We start from the raw sequence: 13,432 nt of genomic DNA, 5'->3' as shown, positions 1-13,432 counted from the left end.
TTTCCTTAGTGGGTAATAAGAACTTTTTATATGTGGAGGCTGTTAATCCTTGTCATATGTTACAAGTGTTTATTTTAAAACTTTTTAAATATAACTTACTTTTTAAAGAAATTTATTTTTAAATGCCTATCATTTTTTCCTCATTTATCCTACAATAGTATTCTTAGAAATGCCTTTTTAGTGAAGCTGATCTAAATAATTGCCTGTTTGTTTTAGTGTGTGTGTGTGTGTGTGTGTGTGTGTGAACCTCTAAATAATTGCCTGTTTGTTTTAGTTGTGTGTGTGTGTGTGTGTGTGTGTGTGTGTGTGTGTGTGTGTGTGTGACCCTCGCCGGCGGCCGGGGAATGAACTGGCTCTGCGGAGGCTGCGGGCAGCCTCGCAGCCCAGCGCTCAACCACTGCGCCACCAGGGGAGGCCCTGTTTTAGTTTTTTTACCATTTCTTCTTTATCATTTTCAACCAAGCCTTCCCATTTTTGGAAGATGAGGAGCAAGGTTCTAGAATTGCTGTGATGACACCCCCGTAGTTCCAATTTTGCCACGTCTTCTCTTCCCCCACATCCCTCACTTCCCCATTGAATAAATTTGAAAATTGGACTTTACATGACATAGTTATATTTTTTGTTTTTGAAAAGTATTATCCTTTTCTTCTGACCTTTTGGTTTTTTTCTTGTTTATTTCTAATCTTAGGAATCAGATGCTCAAGGACACCAGGTGGCCGCTAGATTCTCTCACATTCTGCAGAAAGACGCCTTCCTTGTGTTTCGCTCCCTTTGCAAGCTGTCCATGAAACCCCTTGGTGATGGCCCCCCAGATCCAAAGTGAGCAAATAGCACTTCTCAGCTGTTTTTAACTCCAGTGATCCAGGAGGCTCTTCAGAGGCCCAAGAATCCCCAGTGCTCAGTCTCCCTGGGGCGAGGGGGGATACAAGTTCAGGAATCTACTCAGAATAGCCTTTCAGACTCATGTGGTCCCTGCTGGTCTTTTCATAGTGAATCATTTCCATGTCCCCTCCAACCAAGATTTTGCCCAGTTTTGCTTTCTTTGGTTGGTATGCTGAGAATAATCATTATGTTGACATGCACACTATTTCTTGCCCTGGTTAGAAACCTGCTTTGTGGATACAGATTTTTTTTTTTTTTCCACAAATGTTGAGAATACTCAACAATTTTTTTTTTTTAATAGAGGCATGTTTTTATTTATTTATTTGTTTGTTTTGTTTATACATGCACTGGGTACAGTCAGAAGCGCGGGAGGGTGAGAGAATTCACCAGAGCCAGAGCGGGGAGCAGAGCAGGCAGAAGGACCGAAGTACACTGCTGACAGGAGCAGCGGGCGGCAGGAGAGGTCTGCGCGCCATGTGGGACCCTCCTCCGGTGACCGGGGAGCAGCCGGGGATTGAACTGGCGCCGCAGAGGCCGCGGGCAGCCTCGCAACCCAGCGCTCTACCACTGCGCCACCAGGGACACCCTGTGGATACAGATTTAAACCCCACATTCTACCCAGAAAAGTCAAACTTTTCTTTGTAGTGAATGAACTACCTGTAGGATGGCCGTTCTGTGACATGTCCCAGTGCAGCTTCAGAGCGAGAGCTGCCTGCCTTTAGTTCTGGCTACTCCCCGCCGACCAGCTCTATACTGCAGTAGTTACCAGACCCCACATGAAAAATAGGGCTGTGGAAAGCCACCTCACAGGAGCGATTGACTAAATCATGATACTATGATGCCCAAGCACAGGGCCTTGCCCTTTAAAATTTTATAGTCACTATTATCTTTGTTACCCGTCATTAATGATCATCTTCAACTCTTCTAGTGAGGATATGATAACCATTAGGAAAATTGTCCATTTTTCACCATACCTGGGACTGGGGGAGGATGAGGAGGGGTGATAGAGTATGCCATCTCCCTTATCTGGGGGCAGATGTCTTGTTCTCACATGAATAATGTAAAATAATTGGTTCTGTCAGCACAGCTGCAGAACCAGCTCTCCAGAGCCATTTGACACATAATTTACTTATGCTGTGTTCTCTACTTTCTGATGGAGAGGCCCAGAAAGAATAGGAGCTGGCAGCTCTTTTTCTCACAGGCCATGCTAGTTCCAAGAATAAACCCACCTTGTCTCATCTGCCCTCGTTGTGTTGACATTGGGTACTGTTGCTACTTCTTAATTCATTGGCTTCTCAGCATATTCTGCTCCCTGGTAGAAGAGCAATGTCTTCTCTCTAAGCATGCTTTCTAAAATTTTATCTTTAGCACTCTCGTTTTTTGTTTGCTCTGCCAGATCCCACGAGCTGCGCTCCAAAGTGGTCTCCCTGCAGCTGCTCCTCTCCGTGTTGCAGAATGCTGGCCCAGTCTTCAGGACTCATGAGATGTTCATCAATGCAATCAAGCAATATCTCTGCGTGGCATTGTCCAAAAACGGCGTCTCTTCAGTGCCTGATGTTTTTGAGCTCTCGCTTGCCATTTTTCTTACTCTTCTTTCAAACTTTAAAATGCACTTGAAAATGCAAATAGAGGTATGGCTCAGATTGATTTTTTAATTTGATGATATGTAAGCCTGATGAGTTCACTGCTGTTGGTGTAGTCACCAGAAACTACAGCAAGTATAATTGGCACCCCCAGAAAACCTTTTGATTGAGAAAAGAACATGAAAAATTACTGCCCCAAAATCTTACGTGCCAAATTTTAAACAGAAGTTTAAATTGCATGACCTGTATGCTATGTTGAGCCCTACAGACGTGTTTGATTAATCTGTAAATTGTTTTAAATGGCTTAAATCAGTTGCTAAATTGGGAAATCAGATTTTACAGAAAATCCAGATTTCTGGTTTTTCTTGAAAAATCACAACCCTGATCCTGCCTGTCCGTTTGGCAGTTCATGGCAACTGCTTCCTCTGATAGGACCCACGGCCTCCAGGTCACCATGGCCCTATCCCCGAGCTGTCACACCAAGGCCAGAGTCCCATGCTGTCCAGTAGCACCTGTGCTCAGCTCTGCTCTGTCTGTCCAAGCCACTTCACTACTTTAAAGTGTTTGGGGGTTTTGAACCCTACAACTGCCTGTTTACCAGTGCCCTCCTTTGTCTTCATGTCATATAGGTCTTTTTCAAGGAGATTTTCCTGAACATTTTAGAAACATCAACAAGTTCTTTTGAGCACAGGTGGATGGTTATTCAGACTCTGACAAGGATCTGTGCAGGTATTTCCCCCCTGAGGGTGCTCATCCATTTTATTGGCCCAGAAACACTTTCAGTGCTTCATTTTCTGAAGTTGAGATTAAGACCTCCTTTTAGAGTTTTACTGACATGTTGGGAAAATCATTACCTTAAAGGCAAATATTCTAACCTAGTAACTAGTCCCACACCACCTCTGCTTTAGAGGATGGCCAACTCAGTCTCGTTTGCCCAGGACTTTCTGGTTTTAGCACTGGAAGCGTGAGTCTTGGGAACCCCCCCCCCATTCCTGGGAAAGCCCCTAGAAAGCCCTGGAAAACCAGAACAGCTGGCCACCTTCCTATAAGCTATGTGCATTTGTTGGTCACAGGGCCAATGGAATGGTGCTGCTGATCCTTGTTGGCCACTTGTCTGTCATTCAGACAAGTAATTTCATCAAACGTAATATACAACTTCTAGAGGTGGGCCAGGCAACTGTTGTCCCCTTTTTTGATGAGGAAAGGAGCCTTGGGGAGGTGGAATGAGTAGCCTGAGATTCAGTGAATACTAAAGCTAGACCTTCTTAGCACTTCCAGCATCCATTTCCTGAATGAGGTTTGTCTACCTGAGTCAGTAGTTCTCTGGGAAAGGAATTTGACAAAAGGATCTCATTTAATAAGAATACATAGCTGCTACTTGTGTTCCATCAGAATTTCTCATATCTGTGTTATTTTCCAAGATGCCCAGTGTGTTGTGGATATTTATGTCAACTACGACTGTGATTTAAATGCTGCTAACATTTTTGAGCGCCTTGTAAATGATTTATCCAAAATCGCTCAGGGAAGAAGTGGACACGAGCTGGGAATGACACCTCTGCAGGTAAAAATATTGAGAACGCTTGTTTATATTGAACGTTCATTCATTTCAATAAACATTTGTCATGTCCAGGTACTGTTCTCAGTGCCGTTTTGTTCACAAACGTGAACACACACGCATGCTGGCACACAACTGCTGCTGGCGCAGCACTTGAAGCAAACAAGGAAGATGTGGGTGTAGAGAAGAGCTGGGAGTGGGAGGCTGTCTTTTCAACAGGCCTCAGGCCTGTCTCCCAAGGAGGGGAAGGGGACAGTTAAGCTGGACTCAGCGAGATCACGTCACCTTTCCAAAGATGGTGTGGAAACAGGATCTTAGTCTCCGGTATAGGCAGAGCAGACAGCCTCTTACTAGGAGACTGACACATTATTAAGATACCTATGAAGAATAGGATCCTAAATGAACAGTCAGAAGGTCTGTGAGCTGCCTGAAATTATGGGTAGAATTTTGGTATCTGGGCATTTTTCCTAAAAAAAGTTCCTTAGTTACTAGATTCACAGAAAAGTCTGTACCACCTTAGATGCTGTTTTGTGTCTAAAATATTTGCATTTTCATTGTCTTCTGCAGCTCATTCAACTTTTTTTTATGTAAAATGCTTTTTCTTTTTTTAAAATCAGTGTTTTTATTTACTTGTAGAGTGAGCCTTAAAATGGAATGCAGTTGCGTGTGTTTAAGGATAAGGCTTTATCCATATTTGCTCACTTGTATAATATTCTTTCTCTTTTCACTGATTAACAACATCCTGTTACTAGAAATAAAAGTTTCAAGTGTTTTTTAAAATTATCCAAACTAAGAATGAGACCTTCCTTTTAAAAATCCAAGTGGTGTTAATTTTAGGAAAGCACCCACCCCACGGTTTGGCTGCAAGGGTGTTTGTAGAGGTGTTCGGGGTTCTCTGCAGCATGCCCTTTCAATACTTGTGCTACCGGTTAACTTTTCCTTGGGTTTTGTACTGAATAATCCTGAATGTCTGAGATGCCTGCTTGGTATCTGCACTTAATTTATCTGCTATGTCTCTGCCGTGTCACTTCCGTCCTTTAGGAGCTCAGTCTGAGGAAGAAGGGCCTGGAGTGCCTCGTGTCCATCCTCAAGTGCATGGTGGAATGGAGCAAAGACCTGTATGTGAATCCCAACCACCAGACCAGCCTCGGTGAGGGGGTGTTACTGCTTCTACTGCTACCTCAGTTCTCGACAGGCTCCTTAGGGCTGCGGGAAAGTTGCCTCGGTGTCATTGTCGTAGAGCTAGCAAAACACTTCAGGTTGCGAAATTCCTGTCATATTCTAAAGATTTTCCTTCTCTGGGGGAATAGTGTGAGTTATGATCCTCCCTCATTTTCCAAGTGGAGAGCTTGTGTTGATTTTTTTTACCTCTTTTTAGGAGTTCCTCCCTCACTTTTGAAGCACCTCCTTTATGACATACCGAGTTCCCTTGTGTGCGTTAGTCTGTCTCTGAATTTTCTCTTCTATTCTACTGACTTGTCTGTTCTCACACCAGTACCATGCTTTTCAAATGACTGGAGTTCTATAGTTTGCGCAGGTTTTCCTGTTCATTGTTTTTCAAGTGTCTTGGCTATTTTTACATTTTTATTCTTTCATGTGAATTTTAGAGTCAGCTTATCAAGTTCCACCAAAAAATAAGTATTTAATTAAAGTGTTTGAATGATACCAAGTTTTCATGCATTTGGTCCTTATAGTACCAGCTTTATTGTTACAGATTTGGGAAAGGCAATCACATGGCCAGACCTGAGCTCAGCTGTGTCTGTGTCCCACCTGCTTATTTGGTTTCCTTTGCCTTGATATCCCTGCAGGTCAGGACAGGAGCACAGATCAGGAAATGGGGGATGGGAAAGTCAATCACATGGCCAGACCTGAGCTCAGCTGTGTCTGTGTCCCACCTGCTTATTTGGTTTCCTTTGCCTTGATATCCCTGCAGGTCAGGACAGGAGCACAGATCAGGAAATGGGGGATGGGAAAGGCCTTGACATGGCAAGACGGAGCAGTGTAACTTCCTTGGAGTCCACCATGTCCTCAGGGACCCAGACAACTGTCCAGGATGATCCAGAGCAGTTTGAAGTCATCAAGCAACAAAAGGAAATCATTGAACATGGCATTGACCTGTGAGTATGGCTGTCACTCCAGCTGGATCTTTTGGGACTCTGACAAAGCCAGTCTCCTCTGAGAACCTAGACAGACTCTCAAGGGGAAATGCTCATTACTGGTACTTTTACCTGAGCCTGTTTGAGCCAGACAGAGGGAGATTTTGCTGGGGGTAGAGATTTAATACTTTCTTGTGATTGATGACTAGGTTTTGTTTGTTTGTTTGTTTGCATAATGAAAAAATGAAACCAATTTAGAGGACAGAAAAATACAAAACAAGAATGTAAAAATTGCTGATAAAATTACCTAGAGGAAATTACCAGTAGTAATGTTTTTGTTTCCCAATTATATATTATGAAAAATCTCAAAAAACAGAAAAATTAACATTTGCCATATTAGGTTTATATATGTTTATTGTTTTTCTGAATCATTTAGAAGTAATTTGTCACCATGGTGGTACTTCATCCTTACATGTTTGAAAATTAAGGAAATATTCCCATATAGCCACACCCTCATTGTTACTACCTTGTTGTCCTTTTTTTTTTTTTTCCAAAGATTTATTTATTCATATAAGAACCAGGGTACAGGCCAGATGCACGGGAGGGTGAGAGGATTCACCAGAGACAGAGTGGGGAACAGAACAGGCAGATCGATGGAAATACACTGCTGAGGGGAGCAGCAGGCGAGTCAGGAGAAGTCTGCTGCTTCATGTGGGTAGCTCCCTGGCCAGGGATCGAACTCGTGCTACAGTGGCTGCAGGTAGCTTCATAGGTTGCGTCTTAACCCCTTGTGCCACCAGGGAGGCCCTCTGTCCAGCCTTTTTTTTTTTTTAAAGATTTATTTATTTATTTATTTATACAAGCACTGGGTACAGTCAGAAGCGCGGGAGGGTGAGCGAATTCACCAAAGCCAGAGCGGGGAACAGAACAGGCAGACCGACGAAATACACTGCTGAGGGGAGCAACGGGCGCGGCAGGAGAGGTCTGTCGCACCATGTGGGATCCTCACCTGCGGCCGGGGATAGAACCAGCGCTGCAGAAGCTGCGGGCAGCTTCACAGCACAGCGCTCAACCTCTGTGCCACCAGGGGAGGCCCTCTGTCCAGCTTTTGAATGATTCGTTAACTCAGTAAATTCGGTTTATTTTAAAAATTGAAGTTATCATTCTCATTTATTAATGAAGTATTAATCTCATTTCCACTTTCACTATTCCTGCTCACCCCCTGTCTGTTCTCCCCATAGCAGTTAAAGTCCTCTTAAAAGCGTAATTCAGGTTTTATCACTCCCCTGCCTATAATCTTCCCATGTTTCCCATTTCTTCATCACGGCTTGTTCCAGCCTCACTGACCTCATCTCCTGCCAATAGCCCTCAGTCACGCAATGCATTTCAGCTATTTCAATGCCTCAGCTATTTCTTCACCATTGCCTCCCTGCTTTTGAGCACTCTCAGGCCTTTTTCATCCTTCAGATTTATCAAAACATCTCTTCCTCAAAGAGGCCTTCTGTAACCACACTATCCAAGCAGGTCCTGAGTTCTCTTTTTCACCCTATTCATGTCCATCCTTAACAGCTCTGCCACAAGTTGTGCTTGATTATGAATAGCATTCTATAAAGCAGGGCCTGTTTAATAACAAATTGAATCTAAACATTAAGTTTGCCTGCCTTTCAGAGGCACTACAAAGTAACAGTGCTTCAGCACTCTTAAAGGAAATCCCAGAGTAGTCAGTGCAGAGCTGCTATGGTGACTCTGATGGACATCAGCGATTCCAGGCTCCTTTGATCTCTGCTTCATCATCATCTACATTTCTAGTTTCAGTGTTGCCTCAAGGTTTAAGATGACCACTGGATCACCAGTGACTTTGGTTCCCTGTCATCATGCATATATTCCAGGAAAGGAGTGGGAAAGTGCAAAAAATACATAACTTTCCAGCCAAGTCAGCTTTGTTTAAGGACTCTTCCTAGAAATCCCCTCACCACTTTGGCTCACGTCCCACTGGCCAGAACTTTATCACATGACCATACTTTGTTTAAAGGAGGTGGGCAAATGTAGTTTTGATCCAGATACTTGTTTACCTAGCTAAATATATAAGGTTTTATTGGTATTGGAGAAGGGGAGAATGGACATTGGGTGACAACCAGCAGATGCTGCTATAGCCAGGTCAGAAATTAAAGGTGGAATTTAGAAAACCTACCAAACCCAACAGCCCTTCCAAACTGATGTGTTGGTATGATTATGTGTTGCAGTGATTAGCCTTCATGCTGATACTGTAATCTGCCTCAAATGCCAGCCAGCCTTTTCTGTCCTCCATATTTTGAAATAAGCAACCCTTGTACTCTCTCTTCTTGAAACAGATTCAACAAGAAACCCAAGAGAGGGATCCAGTTTCTTCAGGAGCAGGGCATGCTGGGAACGTCAGTTGAAGACATTGCCCAATTCCTGCACCAGGAGGAGCGCCTTGATTCTGTAAGTCTGAGGCTTGGGCACTTGAATGTGGGTTCCTTCAGGTGGTTCTAAAACCTTTATGGCTTTGACCTAAAGATCGGCCACTGGCTACTGTTCATACCCCTGCTTACCGTGGTCCTATTTATCCCTTTCACTAGTGTTGGAATCAGTTCTTTGAAGGGAATAAACTAACCTCCCAGCAGGCAGTTGTGTATTTGGTAGAATGGTGTTAGAGCTAAAAGTGTATCTTGACTGCTAAAAATTGTACTTTGGGTTCTCTGTCTGCAGTTAACCTTCCAGAATGTGTCCCATCATTCCTCCATTTTTCCACCTCTTGTGTCTCCTCCTCTTCCTTCATCTGCAGCAGGACAGACTGAACCTAGAATCAGTGGGTGGGCAGGCTGAAGGAGTCACCTAGTTTTCCAGCAGATAAGCCTGCTCTGGGTGCTTACTAATGCTGGGGCATTCTCCTAACCCTCTCCTCACTTCACCCCCGCCCCCGCAATCCTGAAGTGTCTTTTATTGTAGGCTCATATTTGACAACTTCTAGATGTGTGTATGTTTCAGACCCAAGTAGGTGATTTTCTGGGAGACAGCACACGATTCAATAAGGAGGTGATGTATGCCTACGTGGACCAACTTGACTTCTGTGAAAAGGAGTTTGTCTCAGCATTGCGAACGTTTCTAGAAGGTTTCCGCCTACCTGGAGAAGCCCAGAAAATTGATCGGTTAATGGAGAAGTTTGCTGCAAGATACATAGAGTGCAACCAGGGGTGTGTGTCATGTTTACACCCCTTCCATATTACCTTTCACCTACCTCAGACATTAATTGTAATTTGGTTGGAAGTTGAGTCTAATCTTAAAATCTCTGCCAGGTAACTAAAGGTTATGTGCCTGGTGTGCTCTCAGGGATGAGCCCACATGAAACCTCAAGCAAGTGTTTGTGTACCCTTTCTACAGACGAGGAGTTGGAGGACCAGGAGGCTAGAGCCCAAACCGTGAATTACAATCAAAGAGTGATTTTATAAGTTAAGGGAGGCACTTCCTTAATCAAGAACCGATCCCTGATTTAATATATTGGGTAGATGTAGAAGATTCTGGGTCTGTTTGGTTACAGACTGATTAGCAGGTTACAAAAATGACCATGTGACTAATAAAACCTGCATAAGTGTCGGATTTTATCTTGGGGCAGTTTGCGATAAGTAGGCCTTATTTTGTAGGAAGTGGAAATTGAACAGAACATATATTCCTGTGTGTCAACCATGCCATGACAGACATTTCATTTAATTAATTTAGTAATTAATTAGCTATTAAGTGGCAGAGCCAGAATTTAATATAAATTGTTTCAGAAGCTCATGCTCCTTCAGAAGCTCATGCTCCTTCCAGTTGAGAATGTCTGGAAGTTGATGTGAAAACTGTTGAATGGAAACATTTGGGTAACAATTCTGCTTCTCAAGGCAATACAGTTTTCATATTAATTGGTCCCCGTGAGATGGTATGGTTGGCAAAGGCAGAATCAGTTAGCTTTTCTACAGTCAGGGACGTTGGTCATCATTCTGTGATGATGAAGTCTCTGGCATCATGGGGTACACCTGGCTGCTTTTTGTGAAGTGTCTCCCTATTAGCAGTGCACCTCCAGCTGCATGTCCAGCCGTGTTCTCACATTGTAATCTTTTCTTCCAGGCAAACTCTGTTTGCTAGTGCTGACACTGCATATGTCCTCGCATATTCAATCATCATGCTAACTACAGACTTGCACAGCCCTCAGGTAAAAGATTTAGTGACCTATACTGTGGCTAAATAAGTGATTTTGCACGATTGGCCATTTTCTAAGTGGTTTTTAATTTTAGGTAAAAAATAAAATGACAAAAGAGCAGTATATTAAAATGAATCGGGGTATCAACGATAGTAAAGATTTACCAGAAGAATATCTCTCCAGCATCTACGAAGAGATTGAAGGCAAGAAAATTGCAATGAAAGAAACAAAAGAGCATACAATCGCAACCAAATCTACTAAGCAGAGTAAGATCTAATGGCAAATTATTTCTATTGATTTCAATTTTTGAGTGTATCAGAATGCATGATTAAAGTCCCTGATGATAAATTTGATTTGCATATGTAGGTGTCTGAATAAGAAATATGATTAAATTAATTATTGTGATTCTGTTGGTTCCCTCATTGGTTCCCTCATAATATCACCATTTTCTTGCTAGACTTGTGATTAGTTACAAGGGGGAATATAAAATAAGTAATCTGGGAGCTAAATTACTCCCTAGAAATGTTCCTTAAAACTTTGCTTGTGGTGATTGTGCCAATCTCTGTGAGGATTCTGTTAGTTAAGTCCCCTGTGAAACTCCATTTTTTTGTTCAAGAGGCAGCAGAGTGGAGGGATTTAGACACAGGCTTTAGTACCACACTGCCTGGGTTCAAGTCCCTACGCTACTACTTACTCCTGCATGACCTTGGGCAAGTACTTAACTTCTCTGAGCCTCATTGTTTCCATCAGCAAAATTGTAATATTTGTAACAAAAATCGTGAAATTGTGCCTGGCACATAGCAGGCATTTAGTGGGTATAAGCTGCTATTGCCATGCTCTTATTTCTTTGTAGATGTAGCTAGTGAAAAACAGCGGAGGCTACTATACAATTTGGAGATGGAACAAATGGCTAAAACAGCCAAAGCTCTGATGGAGGCTGTGAGCCACGCCAAAGCTCCATTTACCAGCGCCACTCACTTGGATCACGTCCGGCCAATGTTCAAGGTGAGAGAGGATGTGGCTAGGCCTGACTCTGGAGCTGCCCAGCTGGAAGCTGACCAGAGAGTTATAATGGTGAAGAGATCGAAGAGAGCAAAGGCCAAGTGTGTGTGCTTCTCTCTGAGCCAGTGACTGAAGCAGGGCCTTCCTGGAAGCCCTTTGATGATGCTGGGGAAGTGCCTGCCTTCGCTGCAAATGTGGGCTTTGTCCCATTGGAATCTTGCCTTAGCCGCTTTGTAGTGACCTTGATCAGAGCACTCAGCCTCTCTCTCTTCATCATCTGTGCAATGGGGTCAGAAACAGTATTGTTGTCAGGGCTGCTGGGGATTGAATGAATTAGTAGTTACTCTGGCCAAAGAAACCATTTTATTGTGAGCTGTATCTGAGTAGCCTCAGGGCCGGTTTATCAGGTGAGATTAGGTGAAGTCTCTGCATTTTAAATGTCTGGAAAAGAAACATTCTATATACATAGCATTAGTTTTTCTCTAAGATATAATAATTGTCAGTCTCCTTAGTCGTTAAGTTCGAGATTTTTGTTAGCTTTTATTTCCAACAGATTCACCAGAAAATTGAAGGAAAAGTTTAAATAATTTGAATTAGGTGCCGAGGTGAGGAAAAACTATATGCCTAAAACCTACATCACTATAAGTTAATGCCACCTCAATTCAAAATAATAAGGAACCTTTTCATAAGCTTAGTTTAGAGAACATAAGTCACTTGTACATTTTGGCAGCCAGCCTGTGATTGGTAATGGCTGCCATGAGTCTCTGACTAATCAGTGCATTTGCCGTGGGCACAGGTGGATGTGATGGTGGCGGCACATTCACCACCTATTTCCTCTCTCTACATTTAGTAACTAACACCTCTATAGCAATAGCTTTGCCCAGAATTCAGGAGGAACTCTTGTATTGTGAATGGAATCTGTGGGAATCAGAGTAGCAGTGAGCTGCTCTTCTGGCTGTGCTCCTCGTGAGCAGTGCAGCCGCCATGTGCCCTTTCCATCCTGGAAGTTGACATTATGGAAACCTTCCTCCCTTGGCAGCTGGTGTGGACGCCACTCTTGGCCGCCTACAGCATTGGACTGCAGAACTGTGACGACACTGAAGTGGCCTCCCTGTGTCTGGAAGGCATCCGCTGTGCGATCCGGATTGCTTGCATCTTTGGAATGCAGGTGGGCGTAAGTTAGAAGAGCCCCAGAGATGCCAGTGGACTATGTTCTTTTAGACTTGGCAAAACTCAGAAATTATCAGAAATTTCTAATTAGCCAGAAATGTCTCAGTAAACTGTTTACGTATGCCTGCTGAGAAGAAACTCACAGATTTGTGCTGGCAATAGCCTTATTAGGGGAAAGTTGGACATTTGGCTAGATCATTCTTTCAGCGTAGGTGGCGTCCAAGCTAACTGACCAGATTTGATAAAATAGTCTTGCCTTCCCAGTACTTAAGATATTTTTTCTTTTTATGAGTAGTTTTTAATTATAATTTCCCTTATTTCCAATTCTTCTCTGGGGAACAAAATAGTTCACTGCAAAATGAATGTCAGTAAGCCTTTTGACTCTTGAAAAATTCAAGCAAAAAACCAAAATACAATTCCCTGCCTGTTAACGAAATTAGGAGGTTGTCGGTCTCATGTCATTACTTTCTAAATCAGTCAAAATTTGCACCCATTTATTTTGAAAACCTGTCTGCTGGTCCCATTTACTTGTTCAGGTAGACATTTTCTTTTGCACCAGGACCACAGACTTTTTGACATCAGAAAATCTGGATTTCAGAATCCAGCTCTGCATCTTCAGTAGCTACATAACTTTGACACAGCTCACTTCTTTTTTTTTTTTTAAGATTTATTTATTTATGCATATAAGAACTGGGGTACAGGCCAGAGGTGTCGGAGGTGAGAGGATTCACCATAGACAGAGTGGGGAACAGAACAGGCAGATTGACAGAAATACACTGCTGAGGGGAGCAGCAGGCAAGTCAGGAGAGGTCTGCTGCGCCATGTGAGTTGCGCCCTAGCCGGGGATCGAACTCGTGCTGCAGTGGCTGTGGATAGCTTCATAGGTTGTGTCTTAACCCCTTGTGCTACGAGGGAGGCTCATAGCTCACTTCTTTTAAAGACACCA

The 13,432-nt window shown here is 43.1% G+C and overlaps 1 protein-coding gene across 3 annotated transcripts in view; it reads left to right on the top strand.

Moving 5' to 3' along the window:
• The window catches only part of ARFGEF2 (ARF guanine nucleotide exchange factor 2), a gene marked incomplete at its 5' end in the record, with an annotated part of 77,006 nt that overhangs the window by 34,393 nt on the left and 29,181 nt on the right, over nucleotides 1-13,432 (top strand). For all 3 annotated transcript variants that reach the window (XM_084247444.1, XM_084247443.1, XM_084247442.1), the window contains 12 exons: nucleotides 689-819; nucleotides 2,279-2,513; nucleotides 3,095-3,194; nucleotides 3,887-4,026; nucleotides 5,062-5,170; nucleotides 5,954-6,137; nucleotides 8,468-8,579; nucleotides 9,126-9,331; nucleotides 10,242-10,326; nucleotides 10,409-10,580; nucleotides 11,168-11,319; nucleotides 12,356-12,484. In XM_084247444.1, coding sequence (XP_084103570.1) covers nucleotides 689-819; nucleotides 2,279-2,513; nucleotides 3,095-3,194; nucleotides 3,887-4,026; nucleotides 5,062-5,170; nucleotides 5,954-6,137; nucleotides 8,468-8,579; nucleotides 9,126-9,331; nucleotides 10,242-10,326; nucleotides 10,409-10,580; nucleotides 11,168-11,319; nucleotides 12,356-12,484 — 1,755 coding nt within the window. The remainder of the gene's footprint in view (nucleotides 1-688; nucleotides 820-2,278; nucleotides 2,514-3,094; nucleotides 3,195-3,886; nucleotides 4,027-5,061; nucleotides 5,171-5,953; nucleotides 6,138-8,467; nucleotides 8,580-9,125; nucleotides 9,332-10,241; nucleotides 10,327-10,408; nucleotides 10,581-11,167; nucleotides 11,320-12,355; nucleotides 12,485-13,432) is intronic.

The sequence above is a fragment of the Talpa europaea genome (genome assembly GCF_964194135.1).
Source record: "Talpa europaea genome assembly, chromosome: 11".
Lineage (NCBI taxonomy): Eukaryota > Metazoa > Chordata > Mammalia > Eulipotyphla > Talpidae > Talpa > Talpa europaea.
This window is presented reverse-complemented; position numbering and strand designations above follow the sequence as displayed.